Genomic DNA, 19,139 nt, shown 5'->3' on the forward strand with positions numbered 1-19,139 from the left:
ACATTGTTGAATCTCTTAGCTAGGAATTTAAAATGAATAAGTCTGACTAATCCTTTTAAGAGCATATTGTCAATTTCATTTATTTATTTATTTCAAATTAAGGCCAAAATAGAGTCCGATAGAGTCATTGGCTCTGTAGGCAAAAAGGTAGCGCAAGAGGCTGGAATTAAGGTCAGAAGCAGATCACACAACCTGTCTATGGCACATAGGAACGATTTTCAACATCTGCTACAGGGGATTACTGGGGAAATTCCTCATAGACCTCTAGACCTCAATATGAAGGAGTATGCTGGGTTCCAAATAGCTTTGCTGAATAAGGTAAGCACCACTGTGTGTAATGTTGTTATTTTCAATACACCTCCATTGAAACGCCGGAGAGCGTTTCGTGCGCGGTACTCACCGCGCCTCTGTTTGCTGCAACCGCAGGATCTGAAACCCCAGGCTTTCAGAAATGCTTATGACATACCCAGGAGAAACCTTCTGGATCAGTTAACACGCATGAGAGCTAACTTGCTGAAGAGCACTCGCAAGTTCCTCAAGGGCCAAGACGAAGGTTAGCAAACCGCTTATCTTTCCCTCTCCCCGTCGTGCCTTTGATACTGCAGCTGCCGCAGCTCTGAGCCGTAGCGGCTGTCCGATGCTGCCCCTCGCCTGCCTGCTTTTCAAGTTGCTTATTTGTGGTGTTCAGTTAAACATTGTGTTGGAAGGAAAAAGAGATGGGGGTAGAGAGGACTGCAGGTGACTGCTCTGTCCTTGAGCCTCTAGGAGGAGACTTGGGATTTCACAGAAGAGTCTCTGGTCACTGGGTCCTTTTCACGATGTATCTGAGAAAACCCACAGGGCTGCTCGGAATGCCGTGCTGTGCCTCCATAGAAGTGGGTTGTGAGCAGTGGAGAATGAAGCTTGCTCCCTGGGTGCTGGCAGTGTGATCCCTTTGCCCTTCAGGTCAACAAGAAGCAGCTTGCTACTGTGTCTTCTGGCACTGCTTTTTGGCATTTATCAGAAGATGATGAAGTGGAGGAAATGAGAAGGGCAATGGGTGTGAAAGTTCCTGTTGTATTAGTCCTGCTGCTTAGGTCAGATTAACAGCTGTGACCAAGTGACCATGTAATGCAAAATGCAGAGAAGTTGCCCTTTGGGGAGGGGGCTAAACATCTTAAGAACTAGATGTTAGAGTACTGTATTTCTGCTAGGGTGTATTTTGCTTGGTCAAAGGCTTGGCAACTTGAACTAAATCAGTAATGCCTGTAGAGCCAGGACTTGCCAGTTTGAAGATTTTGTTGATTCTGGTGATGAAAAACCACCATTGCTTTGGGAAAAGGCTTGTCTGAGGAGCTGAGGTTTGGGTGGCTAAACTCCTGACTAGTGGTGTCACAGCTGCCTGCAGTGTGGCATCACAGCTCTTCATTGAAATCTCTCTTGTTTGTAGTTCTGTTTTAGTTACTTTTGTCCCCACTCTCAGTGTTTTTTTTTTTTTAGCCATCTACCCTGTTGAAAGGTTATGGAACACCTTTGAAAGCTGATATCCATGCATGACAATTAACTGCTTATTTCCCTTGTCTAATGCACACAAACCCATGTACTGATTCATTTAAGCAGGTTTCCTGTACTCAATACATGATGTTATAAATACCAGTTAGGCAGCCGTAACGGTGAGTCTTGTGCCTCTGTTTTGCTAATGACTGAAAACTGAAGGTGTGAAGTGGCTGTTGGCTAAATGCTCAGAGTGAGCAGTACTGCTTATTAATAAACCCTTCTGTTATGGCAGATCAAGTTCACAGTGTACCTATAGCACAAATGGGAAACTACCAGGAGTATCTTAAACAAATACCTTCTCCCCTCCGAGAGCTTGACCCTGACCAGCCCCGAAGGCTTCATACCTTTGGCAATCCCTTCAAACTGGACAAAAAGGTGACTTACCTGTAGAGCTCTTTTGAGAATGTGATGTTGGGAGTGTGTGTGCTGCTAATTAGGCCATTCAGAGAGCAATGTGTTGGGGAAGCTTTCAAGGGTTTGGAAAAGTATTGCTTACAAAAAGGCATCTGGGCTGGTTTTCTGTCACCAGCATCCTATGAAGGGTATTCTCGATCAGAAAACCTGCAGTATGGCTCTGAGTTGCATTACAGATGAAATGCTTTTGTTGCTGTACTACAGCTAATACCTGGTCCTGTCTTCTTTACCTAAATTCTCCCATAAAAGGCTTCCTGTCACATTAAGAGTATGTACCCTCCCTTGTGTCCACATGTGTCTTGGAGTTGACCAAGCAATATCCTTTAGAGCTGCACTTTGAAATATGTTGAGTTGTTTAACTGAGAAATTTGGCAGCACCATCAGTTGTCCTGCTTGGCAGCCTGTAGGATAAGGGCCTTAAAGCATGTTGATTTAGCCCAGGCAGGATTGATGTTTGGGAATTCAGTGCATAATGGCATGTGGTGCATGGCTGCCTTCTACATGGTGAACATCATCAGAACATCAATATGGTATTTTACAGTATGTGGTTGGTGTGAAACTTGTGCTTTCTCCCCATTCATTACAGGGAATGATGATAGATGAAGCAGATGAGTTTGTATCAGGACCTCAAAATAAACACAAAAGACCAGGAGAACCAAACATGCAAGGGATTCCCAAGAGACGCCGCTGTATGTCCCCCCTGCTCAGGGGCCGACCTCAAACCCCTCCCATCGTCAATAACCACATTGGAGGGAAAGGGCCACCCACACCCATCACACAAGCACAGCCTGACCTTCTTAAACCTATTCCCATTCACAAAAGTAAGTGGAATCTTCATCTTCAGAGAGCTTGCTTTTTAATCTATGCCAAGGAAAGCTTCTTGAAGTAGCAATCCCAGTGGCTGTCAAAGGCAGCAGGTTTACAGCTCACTCTGGAAAGGGAAGCACTGCAGTGTGCATCTGAGGTGAGCTATGGGAAGAGTTCAGTGGAGTCCATCAGGCAGAAGTGTTTCATGTGAATTTCCCAATGCAAACCCTGTGTTTCCTGTATTAAATGAGGAGACCTGTAAAAAGGTAGGAGGATGTTCTTCCTTGGGGCATTCAGATGCTCCAGAAGTATCACAACATGAAGTTAATTTGAACTTTGCTGTAGTGCAGTGAAGGCACTTCCCTTAGCAAGGATCCCAAGTGCTGAGTGACAGCCTGTTCACCACTGTAGTAAACTCTGCCAGCTCCATTTCATGAGGAGAGCCAAGCATGGCATAGAAGCATCTTTTACAGGTGCCTTTTCTTGTGTTGATAATCCATGCAGTGGTCTCCCTTTTCATATAAAGAATATATCTGTGACTTTATTTAAGCCATTGATTGCCAGCAGACACAGTAATGTGCTCAGTGTTGCAATCCATGAACATGTTCTCTTAAGCCTGGCTTGTGCATGACTGTCCAAGCTGGAGCATGGCTTTTACTGAAGTCAACCCTGAACTGACTCTGCATCATCTGAGGGAAGTCAGTGAATGTGGAACTGGCAAGTGTAATCTTTGTTTTTCAGCATCAGAAACAAATAATGAGGTTCCAGGGGATGATGTGGTGGAGAATCATGTTACAGACTCCCTTTCACCTGATGGCTTCCCAAGTGCTGTGGATTCAGAGTTTGCCATGCTCTCCTCTCCTTTCAATTCACTGGATCGGCCTGCAGCTCACCCCGACAGCGCAGGCCATGAACATTTAGGGAACAACCTGAATGTTGATGGGTTCCTAGAAAATCATGAGGAATCAGGTAGCAAAGAGCAAAGTGCTGAGGAGAGCTTGCCAGTGTCTTCACCCAGCAAAAGGAAAAAAACTGTGCCCTGCAGAAGTTCCAGAGAGGTCAACACAGAGCTGAGAGCACAGATTATGAAGGAGATCCGGAAACCAGGAAGGAGTAAGTGTACCAAGCCTCTCTTTCAGATGGCTGCTCTGACAGCTGGCTAAAAAGTTGTTACTAGATCACTGTGTTAGAAACATACTGAACCTTGAGGCTGGAGCAAAATGAATTTAAAGCTGAGAAGATGTGTTTTAAAAGCTCTGCATTAAACTTACTGGATGAGGGTTTAAAGCATGGTTATACCTGTCAGAACTCATAGAAGTCATGGGTTTTGTTGTCATGGAATTGATAAGGTTGGAAAAAGACCTCAGAGATCATCAAGTCCAACCTGTCACCCAACACCTCATGACTACTAAATCATGGCTTCAAGTGCTGCATTCTGTCCCCTCTTGAGCACCTCCAGGGATGGTGACTCCACCACCTCCCTGGGCAGCACATCCCAATGGCCAATCTCTCTTTCTGGGAAGAGCTTTCTCCTCACCTCCAGCCTAAACTTCCCCTGGCACAGCTTGAGACTGTGTCCTCTTATGTCCATGGTTGCCTGAGAGAAGAGGCCAACCCCCACCTGTCTACAACCTCCTTTCAGGTAGTTGTAGAGAGCAGGAAGGTCTCCCCTGAGCCTCCTCTTCTCCAGTTACAATTAACTTGTCAGGTGTTCCAGCATTCCCCTGGGGGTTTTGCATGTTGGTGTTTATTACCAGTGTGTCACTGCTGCAGGTCTGGTTGCTTAGTTCTATCCTAAAATCCTACAGATGTTGAATGAAATCTAAGGCATTTCACCTGGATTTCACTCAGACCTGAACAGACATCTGTGTAGGCATTTCTGAAATAACTGACTTTGCTCTTCTCTTTGTCTCCAAGAATATGAAAGGATCTTCTTTCTGCTGAAGCATGTGCAGGGGAGCTTACAGACCCGGCTGCTGTTTCTGCAGAACGTCATTAAAGAAGCTACAAGGTTGGTAACTGCAAGGAGTTAACCTTAGAAAACTTCAGCAGGTGCTGCCATACTTCCCTGCTGGGCACTCAGGCAGGTGGTTGTTTGGTTGGTTTTGTTCTTTTCTTTAACCTGCCACACAATAGAATAGAATAGACCAGGCTGGAAGAGACCTTCAAGATCGTGTCCAACCCATCAACCAATCCAACACCACCTGAACAGCTAACCCATGGCACCAAGCACCCCAGCAAGTCTCCTCCTGAACACCTCCAGGGATGGGGACTCCACCACCTCCCCAGGCAGCCCATTCCAATGGGCAATCACTCTCTCTGTGTAGAACTTCCTCCTGACCTCCAGCCTGAACCTCCCCTGGCACAGCCTGAGACTGTGTCCTCTTGTTCTGGTGCTGCTTGCCTGGGAGAAGAGACCAACCTCTGCCTGTCTACAACCTCCCTTCAGGTAGTTGTAGAGAGCAATAAGGTCTCCCCTGAGCCTCCTCCTCTCCAGGCTAAGCAACCCCAGCTCCCTCAGCCTCTCCTCACAGGGCTGTGCTCCAGACCCCTCACCAACTTCGTTGCCCTTCTCTGGACTCGTTCCAGCAACTCAACCTCCTTCCTAACCTGAGTAGCCCAGAACTGGACACAGGACTCGAGGTGTGGGCTAACCAGGGCAGTGTCCAGGGGCAGAATGACCTCCCTGCTCCTGCTGGCCACACTGTTCCTGATGCAGGCCAGGATGCCATTGGCCCTCCTGGCTGCCTGGGCACACTGCAAGAGACCTTCAAGATCATAGTGTCCAACCTATCATGCAGCAGCACCTAATCAACTAAACCATGTTTATGGTAAATATTATAGAGAGCTCTCATAAATAACCTCCCTAGAAAAAAGAAACACAAACCCATCAACCTCAGGATGTTATTTGCACCAGCTTCCCTTTTTGTCTGAGATTGTCTTGATGTCAGCTGCTGTAGCTGCCACCTCACCACAGATGCAGATGGACAAGGGTGGAGAAAGAGAAGGCAGTGTTAGAAGGTGATTGGAGTTTCACAGTTCAGCTGTGGAGTGCACTGCCAGTTTGAATTGGCATTCATTGCTGTGCATGAGGCCTTCAGAAAGAGCTGGAACTTGTTACTCTACATCAGCTCAAAATCCTGGCATAAAGTTAGTTTTAAGGTCTAGGTATGCTGCATAAAGATATGTCTCTGCTTTTCAGAGGTACTTCCCTCAGAGCCATTGTAGTCCAGCCTGGGGCTGTGGAACTGGGAGCTAATTTATCGCCAGGGTGGGGGGCTGATTTCAACCCCATGTTGGTAGTCTAGGTAGAAAATGTTCTTTACAGAAGCCTTGGACTGAGCCTTCTTGCTTAGCCCTCTACATCTTTATTAGGAGGAAAGGAGAGAGGATCATGTAATTATGGTTGGAACCAGTAGTGTTTGTCTTGCACTAAGAATTCCTGCTTGGATCACAAACATTTAAGCCTTGCTTCAGAAGCCTCAAAGAGCAGTTGCTGCTGCTGTTCTTGACTCTGTTTCTATAGCAGTCAGCTTTTCTGCTGTGGCTTTTGTTAAACACACTTCATGACTAAATAGAAAGTGCTTTTTGGATAAAGCCATGCTCAGCCTTGAGGGTGTACTGAGCACTGGGTATTCATGCAGCCCTTCTGGCCTCCTGCTGTCAGCAGAGCATGTAGATGCATAGAGACACTGCTCCTCCTATAGCCCTGATTAGTTTGTTACTCCTTTGCATCATCTGTCTTTATGCTGCTGCTTAGAGTTGTGCCATAGCCCAGAGACTGTGCATGCTTCCTCACTGTCTCAGCACAGGGAGACAGTACTGTTGCCCCTGAGCTCTGTGGCAGCCCTTACTGGGATGGAAGTGTTTGTGCCTCTGAAGTAGTGCTCTTCAGGTCCTCTGTAATCCTCACTTCTGTTGCACAGTCCATCTCATCTCTCTGGAGTTGATCCTTCCCCTGTGCAGGGCAGTAGTGCTTGAGTATTGCTGCTGGATGCATCACAGTCAAATACTGTTCCCCACCTTTGTCACAGTGCTCTGTAGCCACTGGGGGGAAAGGTTGGCAATTCTGTTTCCATTGTTAAGCTTTCATTCTCATTGGTTTGAGTGTCAGGACATCTTAATCTCTCTCCCTCCTCTCACAGGTTAGAGTTTTACAGTGTGGTCATCTTGCTGAGCTGTGCACAGTCCCTGTTCTTGCCTTTCACAGGCAAGCTCTTGCATCTACCCAAAGCTCCCTGCCCCCTGCAGGAAACATCTCTAGGCTCTCCAGAGCTGCCCAGACAGTCTTGTTCTGTCAACTGATGGGTGACCTTTGAAGTGACATAGAAGGTAATTCAGATTTGGGATGCCAGCTGTCTCTTCCTGCTCCAAGGAGCTCTGACTGAACACAGACTTCGGAAGTGTGTATTTGAAGGCAGTCCCCATTCAGTTCTGGAGGTTAATGCACTGGAGGATCATGAGGGGAGAGGAAGTTTCTTGCAGTCCACACATTTTAGCTTCCTTTGGAAACCAACAGCCCCACAGTTCATCTTCTGACAGCTCAGAAGCTGTCACTGTTCAGAGGCAGAAATCCAGATGAGGTAGATAGTGGATTTCTTTTCTTTTCCAGTCAGTCATGAAGATATTAAGGCTGAGAAGCTACCTCACACCAACCTCTCAACCCCTTAGTTCTTTCCAGTCTGTCAAAGACTGACACTTAGTGAAATGCATTTGGCTTGGCCTGGGTGGGCAGCATTAGTGCTCATAATGGGTCCTTACTGAGCATGAGGCCTGCCTGCCCAAGAGGTGGCTGCACTTTGGGGGCCACAGAAGGGAAAGTTCCTTAGGGAACAGCTAAAAGCAATGAGCTGATGTAGTGGGGGGGAGGTCTTCAGCACTTCTGGCTGTGGTAGAGCAATCTATTGATGGTTTAGGACTAGGCAATTCATTATTCTCAGCTACACAGTCCAGAGCAAAAGCTGAAAAACCACTGACCAGCATTCTCCCAATCAACCAACCTCTCAGGGGGAGAATTCCCTTCTGTTTTACCTCTGAATGAAGAGCTTTGAGCTACCAATGCATACAGCAGGGGTTAAAGTGTGTTCCTAGACACAACGTTGAGCAGTGTGCACTCCTGGTCTGAGTGCTGGCAACAACTAATGCAATCAGCTTCCAAACAGTGACATTTTATGCTCAGCAGCTAGAACTACTGAAGGAAGTGACATTAGTGGGGGTGCTGCTGTTTCTAGCAGTGCTCAGCTGAAGTGAAGTCAGTGTGTAGTTCTGTTAATTACAGTACTAGCTGAGTTCATGTGAGCTCGTTCTGTTGCCTTGAAAAGGCCTTTCAGAGAGCTGGGCTTGAAGAGAGAAGGGCTTGACACAGGCCCCTGTAAGCCTGCCTTCCTGTGCCAGCAGCAGTGTGAGCAGAGTCAGTGTGTTTCTTCTCCACCTTCCACCAGGTTTTAAGTTTCTAGGAAAGATCTGCTCTTAACTTGTACAGCTGCTTCAGGAGGGCTCCAAGGTGTTCTGGAAGGCAGCAGTGCCCAGTTGCTTGCACACAGAGTATGTCCCTGCTCAGTTTTCATGAGGATGGTGTTGGAGTAAAGCACATTGCTATTAGCTTGAGTAATTTGGCTGTTACCAGGGGGAATGAGAATGAATAATGACTTGCTTCCCAGGTTCAAAGTCTCCAAGGAGCAGGGAACAGCTGTGAAAGCAGTGAGGAGGAGTGGAGAGGAAGCACTGCTTGAAGCGTGGGGCTTCTGTGGGGCTCCTGAGGAGTGCTTTGGGAAGTCCCTGGGTAAGGGCCTCCAGCAGCAGTGTTTCACAAGATAATGAGTGGTTGGGAAGGGGACCTTGTTCCCCCATAAGCAAGCCATGATTGTGCAAAGGTCAGTGTGCTGGGAACTGGGACATGTGCTGTGTCTCTGTGAGCCCCAAAACCATCAACTGGGAGGCCTGTGACTGGGGGCTCTTGCTGGGGGTTAGTAAGGTGATGTGACTGACCTCAGTGTGGAGTTCAGAGCAGCACTGAGCTGAGGAAGTGTCATCTTTTCACTGCTGCTTACCTTTGAGTATGCATATGGCTGCAGAAGCACCAGGCAGAAGTGGCTTCTCAGATGCATAAATGCCAGGGGGAGGAGGAGGGATGAGTGGGAGCAGCCAGCAGCTGTGTGTATTGAGGCAGGAGTGTAAGCAAAGGTGACAGAGGTCTGCTGCTCACACTTGTAATTGCTGTGGACTAGAAGTGCAGAGACTCCAGGTATGGATTATTACCTCTATGCTTGCTTACATTCCTCAAGCTCTGTAATTTGCATTTGCTTGCCAGGGAATCTGCACTGTGTGGTGGTTATTCTTCCACCAGGACAGACTTCACTCTTAGGATTTCACCACCCAGGCACCCAAATAATCCCCAAAAGCTATTTCCAGCTCTAGCCTTGCAGCTTGCCTGGCATACACTTTATTTTTGTACTCCAGGCCTTTACTTTGGGAAGTGGCAAACAACTCCCTTCTCCCTGGCTGTGTGAGGGATGAGTGATGTTTAGCAATAGTCCAGAACAGACTGTGCTAAGGATAGCTCTGTATTAGAATAGGGTAAGATTAACCAAGTTGGAAAAGACCTTTGAGTCCAAGCTATCAACCAACACCATCTGATCAACTAAACCATGGCACCAAGTAGCTTCCTAAGCACCTCCAGTGATGGTGACTCCACCACCTCCCTGGGCAGCACATTCCAGTGGCCAGTTACTCTTTCTGGGAAGAACTTTCTCCTCACCTCCAGCCTAAACCTCCCCTGGCACAGCTTGAGACTGTGTCCTCTTGTTCTGGTGCTGCTGGCCTGGCAGAAAAGACCAACCCCCACCTGGCTACAACCTCGCTTCAGGGAGTTGTGGAGAGCAAGAAGGTCTCTCCTGAGCCTCCTCTTCTCCAGGCTAAGCAACCCCAGCTCCCTCAGCCTCTCCTCCCAGGGCTGTGCTCCAGACCCCTCCCCAGCTTTGTTGCCCTTCTCTGGACACCTTCCAGCAACTCAACTGGGAGAGCCTGGCAGTTCACCAGAATTTTAGGAGACCACATCATGCACTAGACCTATAAGCAGTAGTGGAAGTGTCAGGGTCCATGGGAGGTGTTGTGAGTGCTGCACCATCACTGACTGCTCCCTCCCTGTGCCTTCTCCCCCCTGCAGGTTCAAGAAGCGCATGCTGGTAGAGCAGCTCGAGAGCTTCCTGGAAGAAATCCATCGCAGATCCAACCAGGTCAACCACATCCACAGCAGCTAGGGAGCCCTGCACCCGGAGAGCCACAGCAGCTAGGGAGCCCTGCACCCGGAGAGCCACAGCAGCTAGGGAGCCCTGCACCCGGAGAGCCGCGGCAGGGCGCTGCTGGCCTGCCTTCCAGCCAGTTTCCACATGCACTCTTCTCTCACGATCAAGTACCTGGAAGGATGAGCAGCTGCTCTGGGGAATGATGAGAGAGCCTCCCTCAGCTTTGGGTTTCTTTTCCCTCCCTTCTGTTATTTTTATAATGTGAAAAAATAAAACCCCACCCCACCCCCATTTGTATTTAAGGGAGTGGAGAGCTCCCTGCTTGTCATGGACTTTGCTGTCCCTTGCCCTCAGGTTCTATTTTTCTTACTCCAACCTTCCAAACTCTCACCTCCTCAAGGTTGAGCTTTGCCAAAAAGTTGCTTTGTGATTTTTCAAACCAGTAAAACTCCAATCCAGAAGCAGAAGCACAGCCAGGAGCCAAGGTCCTGTTTTGTATGTACAGTTATTTTGGATATATTATTGTAAGTTGTATAAATGTATTTTGAAGAATATTTAAGAAAAGCACTTTTGTTATTCCATCAATAAAAGCTCTATTTTAATCCTTGTGTGGGATGGGCTGCACTTCTCACTGGGAGGGCTTCCTGCTGCCTTCCCTCTCCACAGCTTCTGTGTTGTAGGATCAGTGGCAGAGAAGCAGGAGCAGATCTTAGAATAGAATAAACCAGGTTCTAAGAGACCTTCAAGATCATCAAATCCAACCTATCACCCAACACCACCTAAACAGCTAACCCATGGCACCAAGCACCCCAGCAAGTCTCCTCCTGAACACCTCCAGTGATGGTGACTCCACCACCTCCCCAGGCAGCACATTCCAATGGGCAATCACTCTTGCTGGGAAGAATTTCTTCCTAACCTCCATCCTAAACCTCCCCTGGCACAGCTTGAGACTGTGTCCTCTTGTTCTGGTGCTGGTTGCCTGGGAGAAGAGACCAACCCCCACCTGGCTACAACCTCCCTTCAGGCAGTTGTGGAGAGCAAGAAGGTCTCCCCTGAGCCTCCTCTTCTCCAGGCTAAGCAACCCCAGCTCCCTCAGCCTCTCCTCACAGGGCTGTGCTCCAAACCCCTCCCCAGCTTCGTTGCCCTTCTCTGGACACCTTCCAGCAGCTCAACCTCCTTCCTAAACTGAGGGGCCCAGAACTGGACACAGGACTCAAGGTGTGGCCTAACCAGTGCAGTGGACAGGGGCAGGATGAGCTCCCTGCTCCTGCTGGCCACACTCTTCCTGATGCAGGCCAGGATGCCATTGGCCCTCCTGGCTGCCTGGGCACACTGCAGGCTCATGTTCAGCCTACCATCAACCAGCACCCCCAGGTCCCTCTCTGCCTGGCTGCTCTCAGCCACTCTGACCCCAGCCTGTAGCTCTGCCTGGGGTTGCTGTGACCAATGTGCAGAACCTGGCACTTGGATGTGTTCAATCTCCTGCCCTTGGACTCTGCCCATCTGCCCAGCCTGTCCAGGTCCCTCTGCAGAGCCTCTTTACCCTCCAGCAGATCAACTCCTGCCCCCAGCCAATTTACTGATGATGGACTCAATGCCCTTCTCCAGATCATCAGTAAAGATTTTGAACAGGATGGGGCCCAGCACTGGTCCCTGGGGCACACCACTGGTGCCTGGCTGGCAGCTGGCTGTGGCACCATTCACCACCACTCTCTGGGCTCAGCCTCCAGCCAGTTCCTAACCCAGCTCAGAGAGCTGCTGTCCAAGCCATGGGCTGAGAGCTTGGCCAGGAGTTTGCTGTGGGGGACGGTGTCAAATACCTTGCTGAGGTCCAGGCAGACTCCATCCACAGCCTGCCCCACATTTTATATCCCTGGATGTTTTTGATACCAGAGAAGGAGGGAAAAGAAGCTGATGCTGAATCACAGCTATGGTAGGATGATGCCCTGTGGCCTTGTATACTTTGCACGTCATTGTTTGGTGACCAGCCTAACAAACCCACATCCTGTGTGCACATCCCCTGCAATGACCATCCCCCCTGGTTTGTGGGGATGCAGTGCAGTAAAGCAGGGGGCAGTAGCCTGTGAGGAGCAGTGCAGTAAAGCAGGGGGCAGCAGCCTGTGAGGATTCAGTGCAGTAAAGCAGGGGGCAGCAGCCTGTGAGGAGCAGTGCAGTAAAGCAGGGGCAGCAGCCTGTGAGGAGCAGTGCAGTAAAGCAGGGGGCAGCAGCCTGTGAGGAGCAGTGCAGTAAAGCAGGGGGCAGCAGCCTGTGAGGAGCAGTGCAGTAAAGCAGGGGGCAGCAGCCTGTGAGGATACAGTGCAGTAAAGCAGGGGGCAGCAGCCTGTGAGGATGCAGTGCAGTAAAGCAGGGGGCAGCAGCCTGTGAGGAGCAGTGCAGTAAAGCAGGGGGCAGCAGCCTGTGAGGATTCAGTGCAGTAAAGCAGGGGGCAGCAGCCTGTGAGGAGCAGTGCAGTAAAGCAGGGGGCAGCAGCCTGTGAGGAGCAGTGCAGTAAAGCAGGGGGCAGCAGCCTGTGAGGATTCAGTGCAGTAAAGCAGGGGGCAGCAGCCTGTGAGGATTCAGTGCAGTAAAGCAGGGGGCAGCAGCCTGTGAGGAGCAGTGCACGAAGGTTTTGTCAGAAGTTATCACATGTTTGCAAATGCAGGAAACAGACAAGATGCTGTTGCTGCTTGAACACAAAATACCACCTGCTTTATTGGTCACATCTGTGCCAGAGAGAACAGAATTAACGAGGTTGGAAAAGACCTTTGAGATCATCAAGACCAACCTACCACCCAACACCATCTGATCAACTCAACCATGGCACCAAGTGCCTCATCCAGGCTCTTCCTAAGCACCTCCAGGGATGGTGACTCCACCACCTCCCTGGGCAGCACATCCCAATGGCCAATCTCTGGGAAGAACTTCTTCCTAACCTCCAGCCTCCCCTGGTGCAGCTTCAGACTGTGATGTTAGTATCATAGTATCAGTCAGGGTTGGAAGGGACCACAAGGATCATCCAGTTCCAACCCCCCTGCCATGGGCAGGGACACCCCACACTACATCAGCCTGGCCACAGCCTCAGCCAGCCTGGGCTTAAACACCTCCAGGGACAGGGCCCCAACCACCTCCCTGCACAACCCATTCCAGGGCTTCACCACTCTCCTGGGGAAGAACTTCCTCCTCCCCTCCAGCCTCAATCTCCCCACCTCCAGCTTCATTCCATTCCCCCTAGTCCTAGCACTCCCTGAGATCCTGAGCAGTCCCTCCCCAGCCTTCCTGTAGCCCCCTTCAGACACTATCCTGTATCCTGTAGGAAGCTATCAGTATCCTGGCTTCTGAAACACTCTGTTTGATTCAGGAGGAGCAGCTCCCCTCTGATGCTTTGCTTAGGAGTCAGTGGGTGGTAATCTTCACCCAAAATCTTCACAGGCCTGGAATGTTTGTGCCATCAGCTGCTGGATCCTGTTCCAATATTCTCTCTGTATCCCAGCTCTTGTCAGGGTGCTGCAAGGTGATTTTTGTCTGGATGTTTTTAGACTCATTCAGTGTTCTTCAGGAGTGTCCACAGTATGTTTTCTTCCCCTTGAGAATTGGTAAAGGTTGTACAGCTACCTGGTTTGGGGTTAATGTTTGTCAGGGCTCTGAGTGGGTATTTCTGCTTGCTGTGTGTCCTGTCAGGTTTGAAACAGCCTCCCAACGATTTCATTTTCATAGCACCTTGCTAGTTGCCTGTAACCCTGCTCTCTCAGGTGGGTCAGAGCTAAACCTGGCACCAGGTTCCATTTGGGGTCCATTCTTGAGTTTTAGCCTCCAGGACAGGGCAATAAAGCTGTGCTGGAAAAATGCCATGAGAAACCTCCTTGTGGGATTCCTTGTTTCAGATGACCTACAGACTTGGCAGCAGGCAGGCTGACTTTAGCCATCATGTTGCTCATCTGAAGCTGCTGGCCCAGGCTCTTAAACACTTAGGTGGCAGAATCTATTCAGTTTTTCCTCACATGTTTGTTATCTTTGCTGTGGTTGTGGTGGTAACAATTCCTTGACAGCTGTTAGGATTCCAACAGTATGGGAAATAAGTGAGAAGGGTGTGGAGGACTCTCTCTTGCAGAAGTGTTGTAATGAATGCACACAAGGCAGCCTTTCACCAAAGGAAAGCTGAAGACTCTGTGTTTGGCTCAGGTTTATTGTGAAGGATTTGTGACTCTTCCTATGAAGAGCACTGAACCTGCAAAGGAGAACAATGTTAACATTATTTCAGTGTTCAAAGAGTAGCACAGTTTAAATTCATGAATAGATTAGAATAGACCAGGTTGGAAGAGACCTTTGAGATCATCCAGTCCAACCTCTCACCCAACACCATCTGATCAACTCAACCATGGCACCAAGTGCCTCAGCCAGGCTCTTCCTAAACACCTCCAGGGATGGTGACTCCACCACCTCCCTGGGCAGCATCCCAATGGCCAATCTCTCCATATCTCAGGCAGTGCTAGGACTAGGGGGAATGGAATGAAGCTGGAGGTGGGGAGATTGAGGCTGGAGGGGAGGAGGAAGTTCTTCCCCAGGAGAGTGGTGAAGCCCTGGAATGGGTTGTCCAGGGAGGTGGTTGGGGCCCTGTCCCTGGAGGTGTTTAAGCCCAGGCTGGCTGAGGCTGTGGCCAGGCTGATGTAGTGTGGGGTGTCCCTGCCCATGGCAGGGGGGTTGGAACTGGATGATCCTTGTGATCCCTTCCAACCCTGAATGATATTATGATACTATGATACTATGAAGAACCTCTTCCTAACATCCATTCTGCAGTTGAAATGGAGAGGATGTGTGTACCTGTGTTAGCTTGTCTCAGGAAGAATGTGAAGGGTCTGTCTGCTTTGAACAGAGGTGTCCGAGACCTTCTCAGCAGCACCATTGCTGTAATGCAAGAAAGAAACCATCAGTGCAGTGTGGCCACTTCCACTCCCTCTCTCATACAGCGTCCTCAAGGCCTGCTGCTTGCCACCTTGGCTTGGCACCTCTGCTGAGTGAATACACAACAGTCTTACCTGAGTGAAGGAGCAGGGTAGGTGTTGTGAGGCTCCATGCAGGTGTTTCATGTCTGCTTTGCTACTGGAGGCCATCTGGGTTTGGATTTCAAAAGTACTTTTTTGGGGGTGAGTGGTTTGGGGTTGGATTTTTGTTAGAATAGAACAGAATTAACCAGGTTGGAAAGGACCTTCGAGATCAAGTCCAACCTCTCACCCAACACCATCTAATCAACTCAACCATGGCACCAAGTGCCTCATCCAGGCTCTTCCTAAACACCTCCAGGGATGGGGACTCCACCACCTCCCTGGGCAGCACATTCCAAAGACCAATCTCTCTTGCTGGGAAGGATTTCTTCCTGGCATCCAGCCTAAACCTCCCCTGGCACAGCTTGAGACTGTGTCCTCCTGTTCTGGTGCTGCTTGCCTGGGAGAAGAGACCAACCCCCACCTGGCTACAACCTCCCTTAAGGTAGTTGTAGAGAGCAAGAAGGTCTCCCCTGAGTCTCCTCTTCTCCAGGCTAAGCAACCCCAGCTCCCTCAGCCTCTCCTCACAGGGCTGTGCTCCAGACCCCTCCCCAGCTTTGTTGCCCTTCTCTGGACACCTTCCAGCATCTCAGCATCTTCCCTAAACTGAGGAGCCCAGAACTGGACACAGGACTCAAGGTGTGGCCTAACCCTGCTGAAGCCATACCATGCTCATGCCTGACCAGTTAGCTAAGCCTTGGTTATGCAGCTCTGGTGAAAATAAAAGATCAGCAAGGCCCAACTGTCAGTCCCTGTTTCAAACAGGGGAGAGACAGCAGAGGAACATCTGCGTCACCCTGGAGTGTCTCTATCAGAGCTCTGAAAACAAGGCAGGTTCTCCCAGTCTCCATTTGTGCCTGTCTGTGTGATTGTCTCCTCTCTCAGAAATGGGAAGTTTCAGCTGTTGTGAAAGCACATCTTGTTTCAATATTCTGTGCTGTGGCTGTACAATACTGAGACTGGATTGCAAAGCAAACACAGAAACTCCCACCTTTGGATGATGCTTTTCTAATGAACCAATGGAGCTCAATTAAGTATTTAAAGAAGAGCCAGTGAAAGAGCTTTGAGTAAGACTTTCAGGGCTCCTAGTGAAGGGTGCCTGCTTCAGCTTGCAAGCCACCCTGTCACTACATCCAGAGCTTTTAAAGTGAGCAAACAAAGCAATACCTTTTCAAATCAGCTGCTTAGCTTGGGCTGACTGCAGTTAGGGAAGATTTTGGCATTGGTTGCAATTGGTTGCCCAGAGAAGGGCAACAGAGTTGGTGAGGGGCTTGGAACACAGCCCTGTGAGGAGAGGCTGAGGGAGCTGGGGTTGCTTAGCCTGGAGAAGAGGAGACTCAGGTGAGACCTTCTTGCTCTCTACAACTACCTGAAGGGAGGTTGTAGACAGGCAGAGGTTGGTCTCTTCTCCCAGGCAGCCAGCACCAGAACAAGAGGACACAGTCTCAGGCTGCACCAGGGGAGGTTTAGGCTGGAGGTGAGGAGGAAGTTCTACACAGAGAGAGTGATTGCCCATTGGAATGGGCTGCCTGGGGAGGTGGTGGAGTCACCATCCCTGGAGGTGTTCAGGAGGAGACTTGATGGGGTGCTTGGTGCCATGGGTTAGCTGATTAGGTGGTGTTGGATGATAGGTTGGAGACAATGATCTTGGTCTCTTCCACCCTGGCCTGGTCTATTCTACTCTATTCCATTCCATTCCATTCTATTCTATTCTATTCTATTCTATTCTATTCTATTCTATTCTATTCTATTCTATTCCATTCTATTCCATTCCATTCCATTCCATTCCATTCCATTCCATTCCATTCCATTCCATTCCATGGGTTAAAGGTTACTTTGGTATGTAGCTGAAGCCAGTTGAACCCTTGTTTTGTATGGGAATTGCCAGAAGGATTCTGGATGTGGTAGTACCCCAGTGGAGAGGGGACTTGTCATAACAGTTAAAACTGGTAGCTGTGCAGATCGATTCATTTAGCTTCAGATCTTCCCTGCCCTCCCACACAGGGACAGGATGTGTCTTACTCAAAGCTGTAGAAGAATCCTACACTGAATCAGCTGTGCTCAGGTTCCTTTTGACATCATGACTGTGGGATAGCTGCAGTGAGTGGCCTGACATCATCAGCAAAGCAATGGGATGCACTGCAGTGCTCTCTCTCTACATGTCTTGGATGTCTTCCTGGAAGCAAGGAGGGCAAGGAAGTGAAACTGAAGAGACTGAGACCTTGCCCTGATCTGCAGTCAAGCACCACCACCATTTGCAATGTGTATGTGGGGCACATCTACAGTCAGCACAGCCCAGGGAAGTAGGAAGGTGAGATGTGGTTAATGATCATCCTTCTGCTGTGCTGATGCAAAAAGAGCTGGAGGACAAGTTCAGCTTCTCAAGAGAGGCAAGGAAGTGGCAGTAATGGCTACCTCATCCACACAGGGATCTAGGGCTGCCATTGCCTTTCACACTGACTTGTGGCATCCCTGGAGCACCTGAGTCTTCCAAAAAGGAAACAAAAAAAGCAGGGGTCTTCTTTGATAAAGCTCATGGGACCTGCCCACCTCAGAGGGGAAAGAAGTATTGCACAGCTCAGAAATTTTAGTTCCTCTGGTTTATGACAGTCATAGAAGAGAAGAGAATTAACCAGGTTGGAAAAGACCTTTGAGATCATGGCCAATCTCTCTTGCTGGGAAGAACTTCTTCCTAACATTCAGCCTAAACCTCTCCTGGCACAGCTTGAGACTGTGTCCTCCTGTTCTGGTGCTGCTTGCCTGGGAGAAGAGACCAACCCCCACCTGGCTACAACCTCCCTTCAGGGAGTTGGAGAGAGCAAGAAGGTCTCCCCTGAGCCTCCTCTTCTCCAGGCTAAGCAACCCCAGCTCCCTCAGCCTCTCCTCACAGGGCTGTGCTCCAAACCCCTCCCCAGCTTTGTTGCCCTTCTCTGGACACCTTCCAGCATCTCAACAGCTTTCCCAAACTGAACAGCCCAGAACTGGACACAGGACTCAGGATTTCTATTGACATATGTCACTTTTCTGTTGACTGTTCAGTCCATAGTTGAGGTTCTATCCTGAATCTCCTCATTTAGCCAACCCCAGCTGCTCACAGGGAAATGATCCATTAGCAGAAAGTCCTGCACATGAAAGTCATCATCATCATCATCATCATAGAATCAATAAGGTTGGAAAAGACCTCAAAGATCATCAAGTCCAACCTGTCACCCATGCTTCAAAGCACATAAGAAACAAGTCTGTCTTCAGCTTCAAGAAGACAAAACTTTCCTATTATTGCCTTCAGTGCTATCAAATACATTAGGCAGGATGTGAGGAAGAGAGATTGGCCATTGGGATGTGCTGCCCAGGGAGGTAGTGGACTCACCATCCCTGGAGGTGTTTAGGAAGAGCCTGGATGAGGCAGTTGGTGCCATGGTTGAGTTGATTAGATGGTGTTGGGTGGTAGGTTGGACTGGATGATCTCAAAGGTCTTTTCCAACCTGGTTAGGTCTATTCTATTCTATTCTACTCTACTCTACTCTACTCTACTCTACTCTATTCTATTCTATTCTATTCTATTCTATTCTATTCTATTCTATTCTATTCTATTCTATTCTATTCTATTCTATTCTATTCTACCCTTCCCTACCCTATCCTATCTTATCCTATCCTATCCTATCCTATCCTATCCTACTCTATCCTATCCTACCCTACCCTACCCTATCCTATCCTATCCTATCCTATCCTATCCTACCCTTTCCTATCCTACCCTTTCCTCTCCTACCCTATCCTATCCTATCCTTCTCCTCTATCTTGAGAGACACAAACCATGGAACAGTTCAGGAGCTGCAGACCAAGGGTTAGTAAAGTTGTTCTGTTGTGGTTCTGTTTTTCTTCTTTCTAATTCTTCGCTTTTACGATCAGAGCAAACAGATTCCACCCCCAGGCACAGGAGTGGTTTGTGCTTTGTACAAATCCATCTTCCCTGCTCTGCTAAGCCTGGTTTTGACTTGAGCCTTTCAGTGTTGGTCTGAGAGAAAACCATGTAGAGAGTTTGTAATGAACAATTGCAAAGGTAAAGCAGGAGTGTGTTAAAAGTGAGGATTTCTTGTAGGCC

The 19,139-nt window shown here is 49.0% G+C and overlaps 2 protein-coding genes across 5 annotated transcripts in view; one reads left to right on the forward strand and one right to left on the reverse strand.

Annotated features, from left to right (window-relative positions):
- INTS6 (integrator complex subunit 6) overlaps window positions 1–10,603 on the forward strand; it is a 53,745-nt gene extending 43,142 nt beyond the window's left edge. The window contains exons 12-18 of one of the 4 annotated variants that reach the window (XM_068165305.1): window positions 103–318; window positions 427–553; window positions 1,769–1,911; window positions 2,537–2,771; window positions 3,499–3,870; window positions 4,675–4,768; window positions 9,923–10,603. In XM_068165305.1, coding sequence (XP_068021406.1) covers window positions 103–318; window positions 427–553; window positions 1,769–1,911; window positions 2,537–2,771; window positions 3,499–3,870; window positions 4,675–4,768; window positions 9,923–10,016 — 1,281 coding nt within the window. In that variant the 3' untranslated portion in view covers window positions 10,017–10,603. Of the gene's footprint in view, window positions 1–102; window positions 554–1,768; window positions 1,912–2,536; window positions 2,772–3,498; window positions 3,871–4,674; window positions 4,769–9,922 lie in introns of all 4 variants that reach the window. The other 3 variants (XM_068165307.1, XM_068165304.1, XM_068165308.1) reach the window with 3 other exon arrangements.
- Window positions 10,604–13,173: 2,570 nt separating this feature from the next.
- Window positions 13,174–19,139, reverse strand: part of SERPINE3 (serpin family E member 3) — a 30,690-nt gene continuing 24,724 nt past the window's right edge. Inside the window, exons 8-9 of the mRNA XM_068165268.1 lie at window positions 14,820–14,903; window positions 13,174–14,226 (exon numbers count right to left, since the gene is read on the reverse strand). Coding sequence (XP_068021369.1) covers window positions 14,183–14,226; window positions 14,820–14,903 — 128 coding nt within the window. The 3' untranslated portion in view covers window positions 13,174–14,182. The remainder of the gene's footprint in view (window positions 14,227–14,819; window positions 14,904–19,139) is intronic.

Source organism: Melanerpes formicivorus, unplaced genomic scaffold, assembly GCF_026170545.1.
Source record: "Melanerpes formicivorus ecotype bairdi unplaced genomic scaffold, bMelFor1.0.p_v2 SCAF_87, whole genome shotgun sequence".
In the NCBI taxonomy this organism is placed as follows: Eukaryota; Metazoa; Chordata; class Aves; order Piciformes; family Picidae; genus Melanerpes; species Melanerpes formicivorus.